Here is a 27,686-nt window from a genome sequence, read left to right as displayed (position 1 = left end):
CAGTTCTTTAGATGATTACACGATTTTATCCTTATGGATTAATGTTGTGAATAATGTAGTATATTTTATTTCATTGGTTCATGTCTGCATTTGTGGAACAGAATTTGCTGGTGTAACATTGAACTGTTATTTTATACTGTTGGAATCTGCTGGTTCTTTAAAAAGAATTTTTTCATTTAATTTTGTTTTCTGGGGTGCCAGGGAAGCCCCAGGCCCTTCATTTTTTTTAAATGTTGAGAATGGATTTCTCACTAAGCTGCCAAGGTGCTGAAGCTGGACTTGAACTGCAATCTTTCTGCCTCAGCCTCCCAGAATTCACAGAATATAGGCATGTGTTACCGTATTTGGGTTGCATTGATTTTCAGAAATTACTGTGACTTAACTTAGTACCTTTAAAAGAATGTACTTACTCAAAATTTCTTATCCTATCACACTTAATGTTTCCTTTCACAGTAATTGTTAGCACTTTTGACTAGCTGACATTTCATATATATTTTAAGAACGATTTTATTTATCATCTGTTGTCTTATAATATAAGCTCATTGCTAGCTTCTGAGGAACTAAGACAGTACTAGACACAATTAGTCACTTTTTAAATGAGTACCTTGTTAAAAGAATTAATTTTCCTGTTCAAAATAATGTAAATACTGTTTAAGTAGCTTTGGGATAACATATGCTTTGAAGATTTGTGAGGAGCAATCATGGCTAGGATTTATAAATTGCTTACCATTGTCTGGGATTGTTCTTAATATGTTATGTCTGCTTTCTCTTTGTTCCTCCAAGTGACACCTGAGGTGCGGTACTGTTATTGGGCCCAACTGACATTTGTGGGAAGAGTCATGCAGGTTAAAACTCTGCATGAAGTCCTCACTGAAAGAAACAAGCAATGTTAGACACCAATTTCCAGAGATCTTGTGTATGGTGAGGCTGTTACCAGGTGACAATGGTGAATACTTCACATTTGTATTAATGAGCAAAGAGCAACCATTGATTCTTTTATACTTGGTTGTTCATCATTTGTAGTTCTTTTATATATTTTTTGTTGTTATTGTTGAAATACATTGCAAATTTGATGTAATGTAAAGTTCAAGTAAACGTGAGAATTTCTGAATGCTCTTTACTCAGCCTCTCTATATATTTACATTTTTAACTTCTTTTTTCTTCTCTCTTTCTCTGTGCTTTCACATCAAATATATCACTACAGACATATGAAAATATTATTTGCCTTCCTATATTTCTCTCATATAAATTAGAGGCTCACTTACATTTTTCTGAAAGGTTTAAGCGTATGTTGTAAATATGCTTATAACCTTTTAACCCTAATAACGCTAAATGTAACCCTAAAACTGCCAACTACTTCCAAAAACTTAGAAATTTTATGTCATAACCTTTCCACAGTGATCACAACCAACAACCTAAGGCTTAATTAATACTGTTATATATTCTACACAGCTTGCTGGAGTTTCTCTAATGTCCCAGAATATCATTTTTGTAGTAAAACAAAATCTGAGATAACACATTGCGTTTTGTTGCCATTTGTATAACACTGATTTTTGTAATGTGAAACTATTCCTGAGTGGGTCTTTGTATTTTCTGACATTGTTATTTATGAATAATACAGGACACTTATTTTGTAGAGTGTATTGTGTATTCCTATTTGATGTTGCTTTATGTTTAGCTTTATTTTATGCCTTGGCAGGAACATTTTGAAACAGAAACTGAATTCATCTAGATATCGTATTAGGAGGGACTTGCTGTTATTTGCAATATCTTCATTGTATTACTCAGTGTTGTTTCTTACCCTCAGAAACACTGTGGAGGGATACTTTTTTGGAATCTGTTGCCACTGGAAACCTATTTTGTTTTCTCCTCTTTCTGAGTTATAGATCCCATAAGAAAATTTCTCAACTGTTTTGGGCAGCTCTTCTATAGAATTTTGCAGTTTTGAGACTGAACACTGCCTGGGATCACTGCCTGGTGCACATGGAATTCAGTGATAGTACAGTGAAATTTTTCTTTACTGGGGTTAGATGATCAAGGACACATTAGGAAAGCTCAAATCTTGCTGGTTGGTTGATAGGAAGAAAACTTACAGGGAGAGACAGGAGAGAAATTACTTAATGCTTGGATGGTAAAAAAAGTTAAGGCTTTAGGATTCTTTTGTGCAGCCCTCACCAGCCATTATGCCTCCTCATGGGTCATCTTTTCCCTGAAGAGGATGTCATATTGTTCCATATGGAGGATTTTTTAGTTTGTGATGAAAAAAGTCATCATTTGGAAGTGAAGCATCTTTTGTGCAAGTCTGTCCTTGAAAAGCTAGTTTCAAGCTGACCTTCTCTGGATTGTGCAGGTATTTCCTGAGTATCCACTTTGGATTTTCCACCTTATTATAGAAGGATTTTGTGCTAAGATGTGTTCAAGCCTTAGCCACTTTCAGTTATTGTGGTTTTGTTGACAATTATTCTTGCTTTTTGATGTTTTCTAAGGGATCAAGGAGAGAATGGTGAATCCACTCCATGTGTATTCCACAAGTCTGAATAATACTTTTTTTTTTAAAAAAAGGAATTGGAGGTTTACCCATATTTGGATAGCCCAGGTTTTATCTTTCTATTTTCAGTGAATATTTTGCCCAAAGGGTTCAAATGCCCTCCTCTAATAGGAAATAACAGGAAAAGGAGATGTTTTTGAGGGCAGATGTTGTGAATGCTGAAATAGTAGACAGCAGTCCTAGACAGTTTAAGAGACTGGAAGGTTGAAACCATTCAGGATGACATCCCATTTCCTCAGCTCACACAGAGCAAGCTGCTGCCTTTCCTTTTCTCGGTGTCATCAAGATGGTAGGAGGCATCCTGAACATGGAGATTCTATTTGTGTCTCATGTTTTTCAATTTAGACATGAAGATCCACATAAAGGATAGGATTACTCTGCTTTTAAAATGAGTATGGGCAAGAAAATTAACTTTTAGGATCTTACTATAAAGTATGATATGATTTTGAACTTAAGATATGCAATTTTAAACCAGGTGTGGTGGTGCACTCCTGTAATCTCAGCACTCAGGAATCTGAAGTAGGAAGATGGTTGCCAGTTTGAGACCGGCCTGGGCTACAAAGTGAGCCAAGGACAGCCTTGATGGCCTAGTGAGACCCTGTGTCAAAAAAAAGAGAGATTTATTATTTTACCTGTCTAGAAAAATTTATCTATTCTAATAAGACTTATTTTTCAAAAACTAATGCAACTATGACTATGCACAAATAAAATTCCAAATTCAATCACCATTGAACTTGGAATGCTAATTCTATCCAAGGTGAATAAATGCAAACATACCTATTTTTTTGCACAAAAACTCCAAAGAGACAAGACAGAAAAAATTATGAGTGGTAAAGGAAAATGACAGATTCCAAAATAACAATAGGTAAGAGCTTCAATAACCCACTTTTACCAATGAATAGAAAATCAACAAAAATATTAGGTGAAATGAGATCATGCTCCAAAGGAACCTAATAGAAAGTGGAACCTCCCGTGTGATAGTTGCTAAACACATTTGGAACAAAGGGCTAATGAGGCAACTGTGATGCAGATGAACCGATAAAATTTCCACAGTGTACAAGAGTGAAGCTGTTGCTGAGCAATTCATTCAACCTTCTTCCACATCTGTTGCAGAGCCCTTGGCCACTCTGGTTTGTATCTCTTGTTGTGGTGTTGACCTGTATGCTCCTCCTATGAGAATTTGCCCCTGTAGGATATTTGATTTGTACTCCTCTCTTGCAGGACTGGGTAATCCTAATCAGCTTTATCCTTCTCCTATGGGATTTTGAGCAGGTTGTGCTATTGACCTGTACCTTTCCCTGTGGAGTTTTGCTACTAAGTGGTGTTGAACCCATACTGGCTTCCTGTGGATCCTTCATGCTAGCATTGTAATTAGTGTTTTGTTTCCCTATGAATACCAGTGAACTCTAATAAACCTTATCTCTCACCAAGACTCTTTCTAGGTATTTACTTTGATCTCTTGATTGGGGTCCACCATACCTCCCTGAGTACCTGGCCTTTCGAAAATACAGCTGGATATTGTTCAGCCATAGAAGAAAATGCTTTTCTAGTATTTATACTAAGAAGAACCACATGTTAAATGAAACAAGTCAAGCACAGATAGACAAATACTGCAACTTTTCACTTATGAGTTCATTATAACACATTAGACCTATAGAATTAGACACTAGAATATTGGCTGCCAGGAATTAGCTAACCAACGAGGATGTGTGGAACTGGTCAAAAAATATAAGAGCTACATCACACAACATTGTGAATATAGTACTTTTCAAGAAGTACAATCTTCATGAAAATAATATTCTCCTGCAAATGGCTAAGTGTAGATTATTTGTGTTCTCACCACAAAAGAAAGTGCTGTTTTGGTAATTATTGTATTTATCTAAACTTAGACATTTTACAAAGCTTATATATCTAAAAATAATATGTTATGCATCATAAGTATATTAAATTTTCTAAACTTAAGGAAAAAACATTAAAAATCCAATCATAAAACTAATTCCTATTCATCAAAATAAATAACAGAGTAACAAAAGAAAACAAGTAGAGATTTTGTGACATATACACAATAATGAATTAGTATACAAAAGTCATAAACAATGTCAGTAACTCAGCAATAGTAAAAAGAATAAATAGACATATCAAAAACGTAAATCCACATTTCATAGATGTTTGGAAAACTAGTTTGCAGTAAACATGAATACACTTTCAACTCCAAAGGAAATATACTACAATTAAAATCATAGTGAATAGGCAGCCTTGCAATCACTAGTTTCACAAAAATACTAAGCATTTCTTAGTATCAGGCATTTTACCAATGGATATAGAATGAATGTGCTAAACTACAAGGCTTGTGAGAATGCAGCCTTATCAAAAATATGCAATTACTTGTAAAAGAGAATGTGTAAATACCATACTTACCATGAAAGAATTTCAGTTGTAAAAATAAAAGCATACATTTTGAATACAGTATATTTCATATCACAGTGGAAACAATTCTCAGTTTTTGATGTTTTGAGATCAGATTGAGAAAACTGTTACCAACGTACATATTTTCCTTAATTTTCTTTCAAGAAAGTAAAATAAGAATACCAAAAATGCACATGATAAACTGCGAGGAGAGGCACAAAAATATGTTAATAACTTGGATTAGAATGTTTTCTAAACAAAGTGTATAACCTGTAAGCAAGCACTAGAATGCATCTGCAGGTGTTGCTGTGTTAATGGTATAATTAAAACAAAAATTTAGCGTCTTTTGTGTATTTTTAATTTTTTTATTTTAAAGAGATTAAGACAAAGAGGAAATAACAAAGCATATCAGAACAGAGCAATTTCACAAGACAACCCATAATTAACAGTAACCACCATAATGTCTCTTTCTTGGAAATAGTTGAGCATAACTTCATATACAATAGTATCAAACATAACAAAATAGTGTAAAACCATTCAAGAAAATGAAAGTATTACAGGGCATTCAGAACCAAATAACAGAGAATGAACAATGGCTACTATATTATCTCATTTTTGATACAAAATTTGTTTACAGTACCACATATATTAAAATCCAATAAGATACATTGTGATAGAACCAATGGAAACAGAAGAACAAAAACATGATAGGACTTTAGAGTAAGATGATATTAAATCTGCACTGGTTATTATTATGTCTTGTTTTCTTCAATATCTGTTCTTGATAACACAGATAATAAAATCAAAAAAACCAGGATAAAACCATTCCAACTAATGCAAGAAAAAATAATAAGGCTTCAAAGCAATGTAATGGGGAATCATGATTACCATAGATTCTTATGTACTCTTACATTTCTTACACTAGGAAGATTATACGGTATTTATAGCTGTGAGTTTGATTTATTTCACTTATGAGTATGGTCTCAAGTTGCATCCATTTATTTATAAATATCTCAATGTGATCAGCCTTTATAGCTGAGTAGTACTCCATTATATAAAAATACCACAATGTTTATCCATTCCTTAGTTGCTGGACACTTAGGTTGTTTCCAAGATCTGGCTATTACAAATTGTGCTGCTATAAACATGTGTGCACAGATATATATCTCTGTGGTTTTCAGTTCTTCTGGCAATGTGCCTAGAAGTGGAATAGCTGGGTCAAATGGGACATACAATCCCAGCTTTTTGAGGAACTTCCAGACTTATCTCCACAGTGGTTGCACCAGTCTACACTCCCACTAACAGTGCAGGAGAGTTCCTTTTTCCCCACAGCCTCTCCAGCATTTGTTGTTGGTAGTTTTCTTGATCCTGGCCATTCTTTCTGGAGTGAGATGAACTCTCAGTGTTGTTTTAATTGGTATTTCTATAATGACCAATGATGATGATGATCATTTTTCATGTATTTATTTGCCATTTGTATTTCTTCATCTGAGAAATGTGTATTCATCTCAGATGCTCATTTTTGGGAAGGGTCTTTGAATTTGGGGATTCTCATTTTTTAAAAATCTTTGTATGTTTTAGACAGAAATCCTTTGTCTGAGGGAGAGTTCACTAAGATTTTTTTCCCAGTTTATGGGTTTCTTTTCACTATGCTATAGATTGCTTTTGACATGCAGAAACTTTTTAATAAGATGTGATCCCAGTTATTCATTCTGGGAAGTATTTCTTGTGTGGTTTGATGGCTGTTCATGAATTCCCTACCTACCCCTATGTCTTCAAGTTACTTACCTAATATATCTTCCAACAGGTTGTTTCTGTTTTAATATTCAGATATTTGACCCATTTAGATTTATGTTGTGAAGTGAATGGGTCTCGTTTTAGTTTTCGTAATATGCACCATTTATTAAAGAGACTGTCATTATTCCAGTGAACCTGCTTGGCTCCTTTATCAAAGATAAAGGGGTTGAGTGTGTTTGTAGTTGTGATTGTATCTTCTAATCTATTCCATTGATCTTTGGCTCTGTTTTTATTCCAGTACCATGTTGATTTTACCACAGTTGCTTTGTAGTATAACTTCAAGTCAGGGGTTGTGATGCCTCCTGCCTTGTCTTTGCTGCTTAGAATTGCCTTTGCAATTCTAGGTCTCTTCTGGTTCCTGATGAATTTTAGGAGTGATTTCTCTAGTTCTATGAGGTATGTTGATGGTAATTTACTTTGGATTGCACTGAATCTGTATAACAGTTTTGGGAGAATAGCCATTTTTCACAATACTTATTCCTTCTACCCATGAGCAAGATATGTCTTTCCATTTTCTAAGATTCTCTTCATTTTCTTTTTCAGGGTATTGTAATTTTCCCTGTACAGATCTTTTACTTCTTTCATGAGATTAATTCTTAAGTATTTCAGTTTTTTGGATGCTAGTGTGAAGGGTGTGGCTTCTCTTAATTCTCTCTCAGTCATTTATTTCTTTGTTAGTGTTTAGAAATGCTATTGATTTTTGAGTATCATTATTGTATGCAGCTACATTGCTGACTTTATTTATTATACCTAGGAGTATTTCAATAGAGCTTTGGGGATCATCTCTGTAGAGTATCACGTTGTCTGCAAATAATGAGAATTTAACTTCCTTTTTTCCCCTTTCTTTACTCCATTTACTTGTCTGTCTTGTCTACTTGCCCTGGCTAGTCTTTACAATACTATGTTGAATAGCGACATTGATAAGGGGCATCCTTATCTTGTGCCTGATTTTAAAGTAAAGGCTTCCAGTTTTTGGCCTTTAAATATGATGCTGGCTGTTGGTTTGTCATATATGGCCTTTATCACATTGAGGTAAAGACCATCTATTCCAATTTTCTGTAAGGTTCTTTTCATGAATGAGTATTGGACTTTATCAAAAGCTTTTTCTGCATTTATAGAAATGATCATGTGATTTTTACTTTTGGCTTTATTGATATGGTGGATTACATTTATTGATTTATGTATTTGGAACCATCCCTGCATGCCTGGAATGAATCCCTCTTGGTCATCATGTCTAACCTTCTTGATGATTTGCTGCATCCTGGTTGCCAATATTTAATTGAGGATTTTTGCATTTGTTTTCATTAGGGAGATCGGTCTATAGTTCTCTTTTTTAGTTGGGTCTTTCTCAGGTTTTGGTACTAGAGTAATATTTGCTTCCAGTAATGACTTAGGAAGGATTGCTTCCCTTTGAATTTCATTGAAGAGTTTGAGGAGTGTCAGCAGTAAATCTTCTTTGTACTTCTTGTAGAATTCTGCAGTGAATCCATCTGGGCCTGGGCTCTTCTTTTTAGGTAAGTACTTAAATATATTTTCAATTTCATTACTACAAATTGGGTGATTCAGCAGTTTTACCAGCTTTGGTACTTTATATGTTTCTAGGAATCTATGTCTTTGTTCTGTGTTATTGAACCTATGAGAGTAGAGGCTTTTGAAATAAGTGTTGATGATTTTCTGTATTTTCACAGAATCTGTAATGCTTTCACTTTTTTCATTCCTTGTTGCATGCATTTGAGCTTTTTCTCTCTTTTTTAAAATAAGGTACACAGGGGCTTATCAATTTTATTTATTCTTTCAAATAACCAACTCTTTGATTCATTGAGCCTTTGAATTGTTTTCTTAGTCTCTATTGCATAATTTCTGCTGGATTTTTATAATTTCCCCTTCTTTTGGCTTTGGGCTTGACTTGCTCTTCTTTTCCTAGATGTTTGAAATGTAGCATCAGGTTGTTTATTTGTATTCATTCTGTTTTCCTGATGTGGGAACTCAGTGCAGTAAGTTTTCCTTTGATAATTTCCACAACGATAAATTGTGTTTGTATTTTCCTTTGCTTGTAGGTATTGTTTAATTTCTTCTTTAATTTCCCTTGTGACCCATTGATTGACAAGACTGTATTATTCAATTTCTAAGTGTTTGTGGAGTTTTCACAGTTTCTTTTATCACTAATTTCTAGTTCATGGTGCTATCATTGATTTCTAGTTTCATGTTATCTGATAACATGCTTAGGATAATTTCAATTCTTTTGCATTTATTTAAATATGTTCTGTGGGCTAGTATATAGTCTCTTTTAGAGAGCATCCTGTGTACTGCTGAGAAGAATGTATATTCTGATGTTGTTGGATGGAACACTCTGTATATGTGTATCAAATTCATTTATTCACATATGTGATTCAGTTCTGTTATTTCTTTGCTGGTTATCTGTCTGGTTGATCTGTCCCTTAGTGTCAATGGTATGTTAAGGTCTCCTGTTATAATTGTGGTATTGCTAATTTGATTTTTCATTTCTATTAATACTTGCTTTGTATAACTGAATGCTCTGGAATTTGGTACATATATTTAAGATTTTTAAATCTTCATTATACAGATTTCCCCTAACTAGTATGTAGTGATCTTCTTTATCTCTTAGGATTATTTTTGGTTTGAAGTTGACATTGTCTGTAAACAGAATAGCTGCCCCCACTTTTTTTGGTTCCTGTTGCATAAAGTATTGTTTTCCATTCTTTGACTTTCAGTCCGTGAGTGTCCATTTGGGTTAAATGGGTTTATTGTAGACAACATATGGTTCGATATAGTTTCTTGATCCATTCTGCCAGTCTGCTTCTTTTAAATGGTGAAATGAGTCCATTTACATTAATGGTTATAACTGTTATATATTGGTTTATTGTTGACATGTTATCTTTCTGCTGTTGTATGTTTGTCTTTCCATTCTTTTTAATGATCTGCTTTGCTGCAGTCAAGCATAGCCAACAGGATTGGGTAAGATAAGTTTGGGTGTGCTTTAAGGCAGTGTACGCCCCTTCAATCAAATTGAACAGGTTAGAATTTGGATACTGGGGGGTAGGTATGTGATCTGATTGGTGTATGGGGTTTGGGGTGGATGGGAAGGCACGGGAAATGCTCAGGGTTGGGTGACTTACGGTGGTTTTTTGGACAGCAGTAATGGGATTTGTATTGGACAGATTGTAGTTTGGCTTTAGAACAAGATTTGGGCCTATAGGCATGGATGAAATCTGTAGAGAAGCCTTTTTATTGGGAATAAGGCCACCCCTGTCTGAGCCAGATTCATGATATTGCATTCCCCAGGTCCGTCCTGTCAGCCAGCCAGTTTCATCAGGGGTGGTGATGGTTGTATCTATTATATGGCAAATCTGGCCTGTTCTGCTATCCCACCAGGAGGGAGAATGGGAGGAGCGCCACAGTGGGCAGCAGTCTGATGCTCCCCGCTTTACTTTAAGATGTTTATCAGGTATGTAGGGGTCCCATTCTGTGGCAGCTGTTTCACAGCCCAGGTAGGAACAATAATAATGTCCTGGGGAATTACAATATGGTCTGCCTCCTACTGCGGCGGGACAAAAATATACTGACAATGTATTTTGGCATGGATTAATGGGCACAAGGACACAGGACCGGACCTTAAAATTTGGATCCTACCCAGGTTGTGACCTCCATTTGACAATCCCAAAGAATGATTGACCACTTCCAAGGTTGGTGGGGATTATCAGTCATTGTGCACAGGTGTAGTCGTGTTAGAAATCTGACAGTGATCCACATGGAAGCCAGCATTGCCTGTAAGAGAACACAAAAGGTTTGGGCCTCAGGAGATGGCATCACTCCTGGGCGTCATCTGGATTTTTAGATGAAGGGCTGTCTATTTGCTTTACAAGTCACCCGGGTAGCCATCGGGCTCCCTTTTCTTGTTTGGAGTAAACACACACTGAGCCTCGGCCCCAGATGAGGACAGGGTCAGGGCCATTCCAGGTGTTGGTTATTGGGTCCCACCATAACACAGAGGCAAATTGTGTTTGTGTCTGCGTGTGCCAGAAGCGAGATGCTGCAGAGCAGCCTGAGGTGTCCAGAGATAAAAAAAATTAAAATGAAGAGGGCATGTGAGAGGACATTTCTGGGAGACCCTCGGGTTGGGTACCAGGTGCCTGTTTTTATTTTATCTATGTTAGATTTGAGGGAGTGATGTGCACATTCAACAATACCTTGTCCTTGAGGACTATAGGGAATACCTGTAGTATGGAGAATGTTGAGGCACTTGCAAAATTGAGCAAAAGAGGTGCTGGTATAGCCAGGACCATTATTTGTTTTGAGCTGTTGGGGATATCCCAGGATGGAGAGGGCTGACAGCATGTGGGCTATAACATGTTTGGTAGCTTCTCCTGTCTGCAGGGTGGCAAAAATGAAACCGCTGTATGTATCAACAATCACATGTATATATTTTAAGTTTCCAAATTCATTGACATGTGTAACATCCATTTGCTATAGGGTGTTAGGGATTAAACCTTTTTTATTGACTCCTAGATGTTGAACAGGTATCTGAATAGCACAAGAGGGGCAATTTTTTTACAATTTGTCGAGCTTGTTCCCGAGTGATTTTGTGGAGGAGATGAAGGGTTTGGGCATTGAGGTGGTGTAACTGATGAGTCTGTTGGGCCTCCAATACCTTAGAGTCTTCTGTGAGCTCAGAATGGGTCATGGAAATCTGTGCCCACGTGGCAATATCAACCAAATGATTTCCCTGAGCAAAGGGACCCAGGAGGCCAGAATGAGCTCTTAAATGACCAATGAAAAACTTATGACTGCAAAGTCGAATCATGTCTTGTAATTGTTTGAATAGGTTTGCAGCTGGGGAGACATGACTTATGGAGGCAACAGTCTGAAATAATAATAATAAAGGAACAGACAGCGAGATAGGCAGTATCAGTAAACAAATTGAAGGGTTGGTCAGGGTAAACAGTAAAAACTGCAAGGATAGCCTGTAGTTCTGCCAGCTGCGTGGATGATGTATCTGTCTGTAGGATAAAAATGTTGTTTTGTGCTACATAAGCAGCTCTGCCGGAGGAGGAACCATCAGTGAATAACACTGGGGCATCGGGAAGAGGTTGTGGAGCTATAATCTTGGGGAATACAAATGAGTGATGGTTAGCAAAATCAATCAATTTATTTGGAGAGTAATGATTATCAATGGTCCCTGAGAAGGAGGCTAAAGCAATAGGCCATGCCTCAGGGGTCTGCAGCAGCCAGTCCACCTGATCTTTGGTGAAGGGTTGAATGATGACATCTGGTTATTTTCCAAAATAACATTTTCCTAGCTTTCTGCCTCGAATTATCAGGTCAGAGACCACTTGGTAGTAAGGCAATTATACTCTCTTTGGGGAGACTGGCAGATGAAGCCACATAAGGGGAGCTTGCTGCCAAAAAACTGTTGTGGGAGTTTTGTGTTAAAAATGAGAAATTTTTCTGGCTTGTTATAATCTAAGAAGGAGACAGTTTCTTGGGTGATAGCCTCTTCCACTGTGTGGAGTGTTTTTCTAGCATTGGGTGTGAGCTCTTGGGGGGAAGTTGGGTTAATGTCTCCTCAAAGGATCTCATAGAGGGGTTGTTGATCATATTTGGTCAATTTTAAATAGGGTAAAAGCCAATTAATATCACCCAGAAGCTTTGAAAATCAAGTGCCTTAAGGTTGTCAAGTCTTAGTTGGGGCTTTGGTGAATATATTTGAGTGCCCTTTAGCTGAAAACCCAAATATATGTATGGGTCTGTAAGCCAGACTTTATCTGGTGCTATTTGGAGTACAGCCTCTTGTAAGGCGGCCTGTAGTGCCTGATAACATTGTAAGGTCTGGTCTTTATTTTTTCCTGCCAAGAGGATATCATCCATATAATGAAGGATGTATATGTTTGGCCAATGACCTCTAATTGGCTGTATGGCAGTGGCCACGAAAGCCTGACATAAAGTAGGAGAGTTGGCCACCCCTTGAGGGAGGACACACCATTGAAACCTCTACATAGGAGCCGGAAAATTAATGGATGGGAGACTAAAGGCCAAGTGTTTTTGATCTGGTGGATGTAGGGGAATTGAGAAGAAACAGTCTTTGAGATCTATGACAATTTTGAAAAATCCTAAAGGAATGGCACTGGGTGAAGGAAGTCCTGGCTGTAATGGTCCCATTATAACCATGGTTTTGTTTATTGCTCTGAGGTCTTGTAACAACCTCCATTTTCCTGATTTCTTTCTAACTACAAAAATGGGTGTATTCCAGGGGGAATCACTTGGTACAATGTGGCCTGCATTTAGCTGGTCCTGCACCAGCTGTTGAGCAGCTGCAAGCTTTTCAGATGTAAGGGGCCTCTGATCGACCCAAACAGGCGTATCTGATAACCACATAATTTATTTGGCATGGGCCGCAGGAACGTCAATGACCCCTATTGAAAATGGCCTAAGCCTGCTCTTGAAGGGTTTGGGGTTGGAGAAATAGGGACTTTAATACCTGAACTCTGTTTACCTAGGCCTTGATTAGGAAGGAATCCCTGAGTAAGCATTTATTTGGTGACTATAGTATTAGGGCTGCCCATCATCATTCCCATTTGGGTCAGCAAATCTCTACCCCACAAATTAAGGGGTAGCCCTTCCACAATATAGGGCTGTATGTGCTCTTGATTGTTTTCTTTATCTTTCCAGGTAAGTAGATTGGCACTACAATGTGGATTTTTAGATTGTCCAATCCCTTGCAGATGAGTCATAGTAGTCTGTAGAGGCCATGTGGGAGGCCAGTCCTCTTTTCTAATGAGTCACATCAGCACCTGTATCTATGAGCCCTGAGAAACTTTTCCCATTGAGCAACAAAGCCATAAGGGGTTTATCTTTGAAAATAAATTGAGCCCAATATATATCTGAAGACTCAAGGGAAGAATTTCCCCTATAGGAAGCCACAGCTGCTTTACAAGTTTGAACCAAAGGCAATAGCCCAATTGAGCAATACGTTGTCCTTGACTAATGGAAACCAGGCCAGAGATAGAGGATGCCATAACAGTAATTTCACCAGTATAGTCATTATCTATGATTCCTGGGACAACTTGTAATCCTTTCAATATTGTGCTGCCACATCCAAAGACTAACTCACATGTGTCCTTGGGAAGGGGGCCAAAAAACCCAATAGGGATGGCTTGTATGCCCATGTCAGGAGCTAATACTGTGTTGGAGGTGGAACAGAGGTCCAGTCCTGCACTTGGCGTGGAGAAGGTCTGAAACGGATTGCTTCATGCTGGATTGTTTTGTTGCTGTGGGACAAACCTTATAGCCCCGGGGGTCTGTCTCAAGTTGGGGGTCTGGGGCTGACCCAGAATCCCATTTCCCTGCTGGGGGAGGGGATTGCTATCTGCATCTGTCTTTGACTTGCATTCATTAGCCCAATGATATCCCCTTCTGCATTTTGGACATAAGCTTGTAGGTTTTGGTCTTGAGTTATTGTGTTGAGACTTTGGGGCTGTTGGGCATTCTCTGGCAAAATGGCCCATCTGATCACATTTAAAACATTTGCCATTATTTGTTTTTCCTCCTTGCTTGTATACAAGGAGGGTCTCCTTTACAGCTGCAGCTGTACTTGCAGCTGTGACCTGAGCTTGATATATGGGGAGGGCCTATATCAGTGCACAAGTGAATATAACCTGAGAGATCTTCTCTTTTTCTATATGGTTTGGCAGGCAGAATTTGCATTTTCATATGCCAATTGCTTAACTAGATCAGGGTTGTCCTCAGAGGTGCCAAAAAGATGCTCAGTTGCCTGTAAGAGGCGACCAACGAAATCACAGAAAGGCTTCTTGGGTTTTTGTTTAATTTTAGTAAGAGAAGAAGAAACTCCACCAGACGGGAGTTTTTCCCATGCTTTAGTTGCCGCCACGTGATCTGAGCAAAAAGGCCTGCCTCATATCACATTTGGGCTTGTTGTGTCGCATATCGGCCTGTTCCTGTTAGCATGGGAAGAGTATAATGATTTTTCCTGTTAACATTATCTTTAGCCAAAAGTTCACATTGGTGTTGGAATTCTGCTTTCCAGAGCAGATAATTGCCCCCCTGAGAGTCTAGCTCTAGTTAGATCTCTCCAATCATGAGGTGTAATCCAACCTTGGGTTAAGGAGTCTAAAACTGCAAGAGTGAAGGCTGCCATGGAGCCATATTGGGTTACTGCTGTTTTTAATTCTTTCAGGGCAGTTACAGGGAATGGTGTGTGGGCCCTGTTAGCCGTGCCCTGGAGGGTCTGTTTCTGTATCACTATCATGTAGGTCAGAGTCATTTTCTTCCTCGCTATCATCAATTTTTATTTCCCACCTCTGTAGATGTGGTGGCTGTCTATCTCTCCTGGTTGTTGTAGTAGCCTGTGTTTTGTTCCTTCTGCTTTCCTGACTTGGGGACCGATCCTCATGTCTAGTTCATCCCTTTGTCTCCCTCTTTCCTTAACTGTTTAGTTCCCACCATTTTGTAGACCAGCGCCATCTTGGGCAGGTTGAATTGTCTCCCTGCCATCTCGTGGGCTGATATCTACTTTGGTGGTCTGGGTGATTTCTGTTACTGGAAACATTAAAAGAGGCGCTGTTTTTAAGGCACCCATTTTTGGTGGGTGAGTTGTTTCTGTTACTGGGAACATCATTGTTGGTGTGTCTGAGAAGGGATGAAAGCCTACATCTAACAACTGGAGTTGCAAAATGAGTCTCTGTTTCTCCTGTTTTGATTGGAGCCTCTGTTGTAAATAACGAATTTCTGTTTCTAAAGCAAGGAGATCAGGAGGTGGACCAGGCGGCTTTTGGAAGTCAGGCTGGGTGTTATCTGGTTTTCTTGTCAGTATTTTAGTCATTAATTTGGGATTGATGGATAATGCAGGGGCTGCAAAAGGGGTTTTCTTACCCTGATATTGCACAGCCTCTTCTGCCAATTGCAACTAATCAACCTCTTGGAACTTAGAAAGGTCAGGGTACATAGGCCTACATAACAGAGGGGATGTGGTGGCACCAAGCTCTAAGGAGTGCTGGGAGCCACTTTGAATAGTGGCGCCTTTTTGAGTATCCCCATGTGCTCTAGAAAGGGGAAGTGACAGCAAGTCGCCATTTTGGGAGTCTCTGGAGGGAGAGAAGCTGCCATCTTGAGGGGTCTCTGGGATATCAAGAACCACAGATCCAGGAGAGCTGGGTGCCTTGGATAAGTCCGGTGGGTGTGGGGTACAACTGCGGGAGGCAGATAATGCAGCCTCACCCTGAGCAAGCATCTTTGCAATCTGGGGATCCGCATGACATTATGTCAACAGCTCAGAAACTAAAGTCCAATATGCAAAAGAAGTTACCGGAACTTTTTCTGGACCAAAAACTATAATAGTCTTTGAGAGCATCTCCTACTCTTTGCCATCTTTTTGAGTCAATGGTGCTCTCTAGTGGGAACCATGGGCACACAGAATGCACAAACTGAAAGTAGTGTAATAAATCTTTTGTTTTAACCTTAATCCCTCTGACCTTGAGTGCCTCACTGAGGCCATTCATGAACAATTCATGCTCACTAAGTGCTTGCCCCATGCCAGTAGAGAGATAAGATCCATTCACCTACCATGATTCAGGTGAGTTGTAAGGAGGCTGTCTGCACGGATCACAGGGACAAACCCCTTGGATCAGTCACGCTGTGCAGCAATTTACTCCTGTGAACGATCCCGCGTTGAAACCTCTCATGCCATGCCCTACATTGGGCGCCACTTGATCTGGCCCATGGATCAATCTGTGGGTCTTTCCTGGAGAGAGAAAGGGGATGGAGGGCAGGACAAGAGGAAAGAGAGATGGAGACAAGATGAAAAGTTCCAATCAAGTCTCGTTTATTCAGGAAGTGTACATGGCTTATATAAAGTCCAAGGAAATGTGGCTTTATTGGATAAGTCAGTTTAGATCTCCTCATATGACATGGACTTATCAGATTAGCAGGAAACCATGCGTAGGCAACTGGTGGAAGTGAAAGTAGGTAAGCAGGAGAGGATTATGGGTAATGTAGGCAGACGTGAAGATCATGGGAAATGTAGGCGGATGCAGCAGAGGCCCACAGGAGGGCGAGATAAGGTGGCAACAGTGAGATGTGCCACTCCCTACACATTCATTTATTTATAAATATGTCAATGTGATCCTTTTTTATAGCTGAGTAGTACTCCACTGTATAAAAATACCAGAACTTTTATATCCATTCCTCAGTTGATGGACACTTCAGTTGTTTCCAAGATCTGGCTATTACAAATTGTGCTGCTATAAACATGGGTGCACATATATAACTGTAGTATGAAGCTCTCAGTTCTTCTGGGAATATACATAGAAGTGGAATACCTGGGTCAAATGGGGCTTTCAATACCAGCTTTCCGAGAAACCTCCAGATTGACCTCCACAATGGTTGCACCAGTCTACACTCCCACCAACAGTGCAGGAGAGTACTATTTTCCAAAAGCCTCTCGAGCATTTGTTGTTGTTGGTTTTCTTGATCTGGGCCATTCTTCCAGGAGTGAGATGAAATCTCAGTGTGGTTTTAATTTGCTTTTCTCTAATGACTAATGGTGATGAACCTTTTTTCATGTATTTATTTGTTGTTTGTATTTCTTCATCTGAGAATTGTGCATTCATCTCAGATGCTCATTTTTGGACTGGGTCTTTGAATTTTGGGGGTCTAATTTTTAAAAATTTTTTATATGTTTTAGACAGAATTCTTTGTCTGAGGGGAAGTTCACTAAGGTATTTTCCCAGGTGGTGGGTTTTCTTTTTACTATGCTGGAGATTTCTTTTGCTGTACAGAAACTTATTAATAAGAAGTGATTCCAGTTATTGACTCTGGGAAGTATTTCCTGTGCAGTTTGAGTACTGTTCATGAATTCTCTGCCTACTCCAATGTCTTCAAGATTTTTACCCAATTTGTCTTCCAATAGATTTAGTATTTCTGTTTTAAAATTCAGAGCTTTGATCCATTTAGATTTTATTTTAGTACATGGTGATAGGCATGGGTCTAGTTTTAGTTTTCCACTTATGGAGAGCCAGTTTTTCCAACACCATTTATTAAAATAACTGTCATTCTTCCATTGAAACTGTTTGGCCCCTTTATGAAAGGTAAGGTAGTTGAGTGTGTTTCAGTTTGGTTATATCTTCTAATTTATTCCATTGATCTTTGGCTCTGTTTTGATTTCAGTACCATGTTGATTTTACTACAGTTCATTTGTAGAATAACTTCGTCAGGGATTGTGATACCTGCTGCCGTTCCTTTGCTGCTTAGGACTGTCTTTGTTATTCTAAGTCTCTTCTCACTCCAGATGAATTTTAGGAGAGATTTCTTGAGATCTATGAGATATATTGATGGTATTTTTATTGGGATTTAATTGAATCTGTATAAGAGTTTTGGGATAATGACCATTTTCACAATATTTATTCTTCCTCTTCATGAGCAAGGTATGTCTTTCCATTTTTTGAGATTGTCTTTAATTTCTTTTTTCAGTGTATTATAATTTTCCCTGTATAGTTCTTTCACTTCTTTTGTGACAGTAATTCCTAAATATTTCATTTTTTTTGATTAATACTGTGAATGGTGTGTCTTCTCATTTTTCTGTCAGTGATCTTGTTGTTAGTGTATAGGAATACTATTGATTTTTGATCATTGATTTTGTATCCAGCTATATTGCTGAATTTATTTACTATATCTAAGAGTCTTTCAATGGAGTTTTCAGGGTCTTCTATTTGGAGTATCATGTCATCTGTAAATAACGATAACCTAACTTCTTCTTTTCCTATCTTTACCCCTTTTACTTCTCTCACTTGTCTAATTCCTTTGGATAGTATTTCCAGTACTATATTAAATAAAAGTGGTGAATAATAAATACTTTCAAAGAAAAAAAAAACGGTAAGAAATTACTGGTTGATGATTACATGTTGTCCTCTTACAAATAGTTTTTCCAGATACAAAAGTGAAACCTACAAAGTTGAGATTCAAATAGCAAGATAGCAAATAATTCTGTTCAACTATCCAACAAAAACTTAGGTTATCAATCCTACACACTAAAAATACATGCAGTTATCCATATCTTCATTTATTTTGAGATTAAACAAGCCAAAGCAGGCTAAAATCACTCTGAACCAAAAATAATAGTATTGCTAGATTTCACATGATGACACTACAAGATCAACACTGGGTACTCTAGTGTCTCTTTTTCTTCAAAGTATTTGTTCATTTCATCATGCATTGTAAGATCAGTTCTCACAAACTGTTTATAGGTTCTACACATGCATGAGTCTTAGCATGTATTTCTATCTTTTCTATATTAGAGGGAGAAACAAAACAAAGGAAAACAAAGCCAAACATATTCCTATAAACACATGAAACATAAAAGAGATTTAAAACCACAGTACAAGGAGTTCTACCATGGTTACTGTGTTGTCTCTTGTTATCTTCAATAGAATTGTGTATATCATCAGACATAGTATAATTGAAAGTAGCAGTATATAACAATATAAAAAAACACAACTTTGTAGGTAGTGTAAAACTTCAAAAACAGGTAGTAATTAAATGAGAATGGGTATCATAGTGAATCTTTTCATCTTCAGTGTAGTTGCTTATACTCTCAGACTTGATACTATTAATCATAACAGTTTTGAATAAAATCAGTCATTACAAAACAGCAATAAAAAAAACCAGATTTCACTAAGATCAGTCATGATAAAACAGTGAAAGTTATACAGGGTTTCAGATTAAGTTAATAGGAAAATAAAGATGATTACTGTACTATATCCTGTTATTTTGGGGATGACTCTGCCCTCAGATCTAGTGCAAGTAGACAAACTGGGACACAATAAAATCTATCTAAGCAGAGTAGTGTGAGTAATGTGGGTTTTAAATCCTGATACACTATTAACAATATCTTCTGCCATCTTTTAAAGATTATTCCTCCCACTTCACTTCCCCAGGGTGCATTTGCATTTTAGAGTCTCACCAACACTCTCAGTATTTAGAATATAGGGGCAACCTGCTATTTACCTAAATGGTTCCAAACCTTCCTCCTCCTGGACTTGATCTCTAGTTGTATTTCTTTGCCTATTAATGCATGTCTTTCCAACCTATCTACAAATACTAGTCATGTTGCTCCTATTACTCTCTGGTTACCTGTTACATAGAGCATTGTTTTCTTCTATTTGATTGTTGGTACACAAACCCTTTTTCAGGTTAATTACATTTCTTATAAAGAACATCTCGGTGGACCCTACTACCCGATTTACTCTGCCTGTGTTTCTCTCTCTCTCTTTTTTAGTGTATCAAGGCCATCTATATTAGAGATTATAGCCAACCTTCTCTGCTTTATTTCTGTTGTGCTCTTTTTCTGCCATTAGTTATCTGTTTTTCTTCTTCATTACACGTTCTGCTCCATTAATTGAGGCCTCTCTGCCACTATTCTTAGAATCCTGGTACTTTTTTCTCCCTCTAGAATGTCCTTCAGTATTCCCTGTAGAATTAGATTGCTGGCCATGAATTCCCCAGTTCCCCTTTGTCTTGGAAGCATCTTGTTTCTCCATTAATTTCTAGAGACAGTTTTACAGAGTACATCAATCTGGGATGGAGGTTATTTCCATTCAGGACTTGGAATATTTCACTCCAAGTTCTTGTTGATTTGATGGTCTGTGTCAAGAAGCCTGCCATTATTTTGATGGGTTTCCTTTACAGGTAATCTGTTGCTTTTTTTCTGATGGCTTTTAATATTCTCTTCTTATATTGAATTTCTGGGATCTTGATTATTATATGCCTGAGTGTAGCTCTGTTTTGCTTGTAGGTGGCTGGAGTTCTGCATGCCTCATACATCTGAATATAATTTCCTTTTCCTATGCTTGGGGAGTTTTCCTTAATTATTTCTTTAAAAAGCCTTTGTAGTTCCTTTATTTGTACACCTGCTTCTTCATTCACATTCTTTATTCTCAAGTTACAGATCCTCTTGGCATCTTCCAGCTTTGTTTTATTACTGCCTGTTTCCTTGTTATTTTTAAGAAATTTTCCTTTCATAATCCCACATTGCAAACCTGTCTTCCAGTTTGAATAAAATATCCTTAGTTTTTTTCAAGCAGATTTGCCTGATTTCAATGGAGTTTTTTTATTTCCTGGTAGTCTCTTTGAACCTGCTTCATGTATTCTATGTTTTATTTATATTCTTCATCAAACGTTTCTCTCCATTTTTTGTGCTCCTCCATTCTTCCATTTGTGTCTTCTTGAGAGGGGTCAACATTTCCTTTATTAATCTAATTATATCTTGCTTTACTTGGTTAAATATTTCATCTTTGAACTCATCTATGAGGTCCCGGAGATGTCTCTTTATGTCCACTGATGCCATGACAGATATTATATGTTTGGTGTCCTCAGTCTCTTTTGTATTTACTTCTCCTGGATCAATGTTCTCAGGGTTGGGGGATGGGCATGTTTTCTTCTTGCTTCTTCTTCTCATGTTTTTGGTTTCTTCCATACAGACATATACAGGAGGTCCCAGTCCCTTTCCTTGTTGTTTATGGTTCTTCTGAAGTGTGCTGGCTCTGTAATCCTGCTCACTCCAGTGTGTTATTGAGGTGAAAACAGGGGTCGTGTATGCTGGTCTCTCCTCTCTGGATCAGTCAACCCTTTGAGGCCTTCACTGCTTTAGTGTGTAGTGCATATAGGGAAATGGTTTTGGGTACCTTATTGGGTCTCAGCCAGGGGGATGACCCAGGAGAATCATACCCCACCAATCTCATCTGGGAAGGGAGCAACTGACTGAAGTCACTTCTGTTCCTTGTTCTTGCCATTCTTGCCTGATTCCAAAATGTTACCCCATTTTAGCCCCTTTCTCATGGAAGGGTTTTATTCACAGCACTCACTGCAGGTCAATGAAGGTCCCTTGCTGGCTCCATTTTCCATTGGGCTAGCTGACCTCCGACTTCATTGTGACTGCACTTCAGTGCAACTGTGGTTCCAGGGAGTCCAAGCAGTGGGAAATCAGGTGCACAAGAGCACAGAATCTTAGCTGCCTCAATAGTAGCTGCAGGGCTGCATGTTTGACTGGTTCTTTTTGCTTTAGTGTCTTCCTGGGTGGAGAGGATCCATCTCCTTGTATTCGGGACTCCCTACATTGCATTATTTCTGCATCTGTGTTGTCGGTCTCAGGGAGCCTCGGTATTCAGCTCTTCTCTGCCATCTTTATCAGAAGCCCTTAACATGCTGACTTTAATAGCCATTGTCTCATGATATCAGTCTATACCCCTTTCAGAATCAATAATGATAGCTTACTTTTCCAAAAGATCTTTATATCCACATTGAGACAAAGACTATTCCTGGCCACACTTAAGAGATGTAACAAATAAAACAGGCTAAGGAAGCTGTTCAGTGTTAGTAGGATGAAATTCTAGCTTTATATTGAAATAAATAGCAAAGGTAATAATTATATAAAATGTAGGTAATCTCTAGAATTTTTGTTTATTTTTTGGATGAGGACACATTGTGATGGTTTTATATGTCTGCTTTTCCATTGAATGCCACTGAGGCAGCAAACTTCACTTTTCAAAAATCAAGTCTTATAAAGATACAAAGAAATACTTCAAGAAGTATTTCAGCAAGTGGCAAGAACAATTGGATAAGTGTGTTGTAACCTGGAGAAATATTTTGAAGGAGATTAATGGAAAAGTGTCATGTATTGTAATATGGTTATAAAATTTGAATATTCACCTTATATTTTGACCACATTTTGTAGTGATCTTTATGTTACATTCCAGCTCTTCATAGGAAATATTTTTCAAAAAATATTAGTCATAGCACTGAAGGCCTTCTTGCTGAGCCATGTTTCCAGTCATATGTATGCATATATATATATATATATATATATATATATATATATATATATATACAAACTTTTTTGACATATGGTCTGGTTACATCACTGAATTATTCAGGTTGAACTTGAAGTGACTATCCCATTCCTTCAGCCTCCCAAATCACTGAAGTTCAGAGACATGAACCACTGTGCCTGGATTAAGAAAATGCTTTTAATGTTATATTGTATAGTCTTTCATCATAAGTGAAAGGATTTTGCCCTAGATAGGACATTACAGCAGTGGCAGGCAGGACCAAGGGACGTTTACCTTGAGGTCATATTTCCCACCCCTAGGCAATTTACTCGTGTTGCAAAAAGAATTCCAATTGGCTGCTTGTGCATCAGCAATGCCCCCTTTAGGCACCACCCCAGATCAAAACTATATGTATGCCTCCCACACCATGTGTCCAGTAGAGAAAGCCAGACCCCCAGTGGTCATTTGATACTCTCTGCATCCTTAGAATAAAGGCCACTTTGCTGTATATTTTCTCTTCTAACCATGCCAAAAATCCTATCATTTGGTCCTCCAACTGAGAAAGGCAGAGTGAGTGATTCTGAGAATCCCTCCCAGTTTGAGTCACCCTGCTTGAAAACCCTCCCCACACTTAGGATGCAGGTCCTGTCTTTACAGTTTCTCCCCTGTATCTCACATACCAAACCCTTCAGCTTTTTCAGCCAAATGCTGAGACCCCTGCATTGTCCTCTCCTCCCCTTTCAGCCACTAGGATCTCTAATCCTCCCTAGCATTTCTCACCAGTCTCCAATTTCTCTATCCCTCCAGGCCAAGCTGTCTGTCCCATCTGAGGGTTCTTTGTCTCCTTCCTCTGCATCGCCATTTTATCCACTGGCTCACCATAAGTGGTCCCAGGCATTGCAACCTTCCTGCAGGCCACATGGCTGCCAGCAGCATGTTGATTGCCCACACATGCCTGCTGGATGGATCTCTACTCCTGCTTTGGGAACAGGCTGGCCCCAAAAGATTACATTCCTTTTTAACTTTCTGGGCTATCTCAGATTAGCCATAAATTAGGCTCATTTTCTGGTATTCTTATTTCAAGTGATCTCTATTAATTGATCTAAAAGAAGATTCACATTAGTCTATTCATTATAGTTTAAATTGGCCAAATATATTTGAGTGCACTGCAATTTTATGAGATTATTGTCAGTCTATATATCTGTTGTCTGTTTGTTCAGTCCATTTATAATATACAGACCATCTGTCCATGTTTGCCCATTTACCTGCTCTGTAAACAGCTACTCTTCTTTATTTGAGCTCAACAATCTTTTTTTCTCTTTTGCATTTTCAAATAATTTAATCAAGGTTTATTTGGGTTATAGATTTAAAAAACAGTCAAAATGATGCTAAAATTTGTTAAACAAAACCCCTGGGGTGAGGAGACATTGGACAGGACTTCAATTGATAAACACGAAAGTGGCCACCTGATAATTTTAACCAGCTATTGTTAATTAACTGGAGGCTCCAATAACCTTATAGGAGACACCCCAACTAAAGTTCATATGTCTGAGACAATCATTGTTGCTGATATGATGGTATATTCACGCCTTCAAATATAAAATTGGGATTGTTTCTGCAGCCTTTTTCTTCTGTTCCAGCCAGAAGATTCAGATCAGACCAACATGAGGTTATCAGTCAAATTTTAAACAAAAATTTATGTAACATATGATGACGTGTTTTCTTTCAGATCCAGACGTATGCTTATAGATGCTTAAATAGTAAACAGTCCAAACAATGTCACAAGTTTCTTCAGTGCTCAAATGTTAAAATAGCCCTGGTTAATTGCCATTTAATGTTCTATGTTAAGCTTACAGTCTGTACAGCACTGTACTGTTATCAATATTCTGGATGTTCAACAACTAAAATTAAGAGATACTTATAAATTCCTTTTGGATTCCTTTTGCTGGTATCCACCAGATCTTTTCCAGAAAAAAAGATTATATGATGCAGGGGCTCACAGTGCAATGAGACCAGCACTGAGGCTGGGGCAGGTGCCAGGCCTGAGCCTTTCCCCGCTCATCCACTGGCCCTGACTCAGCCCTCTGCTGACAAGCAAGTGCTGGACATATTGGGGTCATAATTAACTGTAATCAAGTGAAGTTAAATGACTCTGTAACTGATTTCTATCCTAAATAAAAGGGTAAAATTAATAAAACAGGCCATCCTCCAAAAATCAGATGGCATTAGATATTCTAACAACATAAGAGGTACTTATACAATTGCAAAACCTAAATGTATGTATGACAAATGAATCACATGTCAGTTTCTAAAATTCCCTGGGCCTTATCCTCCTTATGGGAAGCCATTGCTAAAGTTATAATCATAAATACCCTGTTGACTGTATTATTTGACCACTGCATACTTAATTGATTCTTTGCATTTGTTTCCTTTAGACTTAAAGCTGCACACCTACCCAAGATAAAAACCAGATGTCACTGACTGTGGAAGAGACCAATACCTTCCACTGTGGGCCAGATCCCAAGACAAAAGGCTAAACGTGGCCCTCAAATCCCACAGGGAGACCTTCTTAATATGGCTTTTTATGTTTTCAACAAAAGAGATAAAAATCAAAAGAAAAATAACAATCTGATCATTTAGTAGTGACACTTTGAGCTCTGAGACAGGCAAACTAACACAAGGTAGAGCTGCCCGAGCCTCTCCCAGGCCATGATTTAAGTGCAGCAAAGGACTTTAAGCAAAAAAATACCCCAATCCTAGCATTCCTTTGGGACCTTCCCCCTTTACACCTCAAGGGCCACTGGAAGGGCAACTATCCTAGAGGCCAGAGAGCTGGTAAGCCATGCGCTAGTTCCTTGCCCTCACAGGAGACTCCATCACAGCCAGATTCACTGCTGACTGATCTGCTTGGACTTGCTGCTGAAGACTGATAGGTTCAGGGCCCACAGCCCCCATTAAGGTGTACTTTTCAGAGCCCCAAGTCCCACTGGAGATCTCAGGTAAGACATTCTCTATACTTGTGGACATAGAGGCCATGTATAGTGTTCTTCCTGAGTTTTTAGGCCACTATATTAAGTCCTCTGTCTGTATAGTGGGTGTTGACAGCCAACATATGCAGACTTTGCAGACAGGGCCTATTTCATGCAGGTTCCAGACTTGCTTCTTCTCTGGCCAATCCCATAGTTTGAGATACTTTGTGTCCCACCTTCACTACCCTTGCCTTGCCTATTTTGCTTCTTCTCAGGGATCCTTAAATTTTTCCTTGTGTTCCCCCGAATCCCATAGCTCCCAAATATTTAAAGGGTCTTAAAACTAAAATTAAGTGCCTTTTAGACAATGGTTTTCTTAAACCTTCCCATTCAACTATAATATTCCCATTATCCCATACTCAATCCTGATGGGTCTTATCATCCAATGCAGGACTTAAGGGTAGTCAATAGTACTGTTACTCCCATGTGGTGCCAAACCCTTATACCATGCTCTCTCATATCCCTCCCTCCATCACTCACTTTACAGTCATAGATCTTAAAAATGCCTTTTTTTATTCCTGTGTGTTTATGCAGACTGACCCAGGCCCTCTGAAGTCTCAACAACTTGCACCTCTTATCTCTACAGTACAAGCTCTCCTCAAGGACACATAGCACCCCTTTCCTTTCCTAGTCATCAATTTCTCAGACACAACCCTGGTCAAGACACATGTCCTGTCACAAATCTCTCTTATCTTCTCACCTTTGTTTGTACTTTTTCAGGATGGATAAAAGCCTTTCCCACAACCAGGGAGACTACTGACATTGTTGCTAAAGTCCTGTTACAGGAAATCATCTGGAAGACTACAACCAAGGTGGAGCGGTCCCTACCTGGCCTTTTTGGCAATCCCAACAGTGGTCAAAGTTGCTGGACTGCCATCTTGGTTCCACATCACTCAAGCCGTGCCCTTCCAGCCCTAAATTTAACCATTCTATTGCCCACCTGTCTCTGTCTCACCAAGGCCTCACAGCCACAACTTTCAGGCTAAGTCATGTTTTGTTAACCAATTTGGTTTCTAATATCTTACATTCTATCAATTACCCTTTTTACATCTGGACTCTTAAGTCTTTCCTAAAGACTTCCACATCATGAGTAAGATCATCTTCATTCATTCTATGTGACAACTGTCTTAGTTTTCTCTACCCTGAGCTGTTTAGTCAAACTTCAGATCCCTAAAGGCCTACACTCTTACCTTCCTTATAGTGACACAGCCCCAGCCATCCCCACCCCTCTTTTTCTTTCCAGCTCAACTCCTGGACCAGAGACATGTCCTACATACCTACACTCTTGACTTTTACCCTTTCAGATGGGGGAATAATCACCTCTCATGACTTTACTCCTCCTAACCCACACCTATTTTTTTCAGAATTCTACCTCACTGTGGCAGTGATTCTACCTCACCGTGGTAATGATTCTACATATGTAAATCAAAGGCACCTTTCCTTCTACCTCACCTGGGTCCTTAAATATGATAGTGGCCTGCCTTCTCATAGCACCTTGTCTCTTTGTTTTTCCAGTCTAATGTGTGGGCATTCACCAAGGATAAAGTTGTCCTCACTAAACCACCTGGCACCAGCTTCTGCATGGGCATCAACCATCATCCCGTCATCCTTCCTAAACCCCAATATGGTGCCCTCTTTCAGCAGGAAGTAGTAACAGAAAAACTTTGCCCTTTTCTTAACAATAAAAAGACGAAAATGATAGTTTTGCTCTAGATAGGACATTACAGCAGTGAGAGGCAGGACTAAAGGGTATTTACGTTGAGGATACTTTCCCTGTCTTTAGCCTTTCTAATTCAGCTATCAAATCCTGACATTCTTTTTTCAGTTTAATCTGTTGTCTTAAAAGTTCAATTTGGTCTCTTAATTCCTTCCTAGTATCAAAAGTTAAACATGCTGAAGCTAGAGCTATACAGCCATTACACTATAGGGGAGGGGCACGGCTATGGCCACACTAAGGGCTTTGTCTGTAACTGCCACCTGGTGCGGGTAGGGGAGGCTGCAGTGTTAAGCCTCAAGGGGGTTGGGCACTACCAGTTACTGGGTCACTTTGCT

At 38.6% G+C, this 27,686-nt stretch overlaps 1 protein-coding gene across 1 annotated transcript in view; it reads right to left on the bottom strand.

Moving 5' to 3' along the window:
* Positions 1 to 10,635: 10,635 nt before the first annotated feature.
* Positions 10,636 to 27,686, bottom strand: part of LOC100728845 (olfactory receptor 7G2-like) — a 54,307-nt gene continuing 37,256 nt past the window's right edge. Inside the window, 3 exon segments of the mRNA XM_063229132.1 lie at positions 10,636 to 10,814; positions 10,960 to 11,140; positions 11,325 to 11,529. Of these exon segments, the coding sequence (XP_063085202.1) occupies positions 10,636 to 10,814; positions 10,960 to 11,140; positions 11,325 to 11,529 (565 nt within the window).

This window comes from Cavia porcellus, unplaced genomic scaffold (genome assembly GCF_034190915.1).
Source record: "Cavia porcellus strain 051 isolate PalLab524CR breed Dunkin Hartley unplaced genomic scaffold, mCavPor4.1 scaffold_17, whole genome shotgun sequence".
In the NCBI taxonomy this organism is placed as follows: Eukaryota; Metazoa; Chordata; class Mammalia; order Rodentia; family Caviidae; genus Cavia; species Cavia porcellus.
This window is presented reverse-complemented; position numbering and strand designations above follow the sequence as displayed.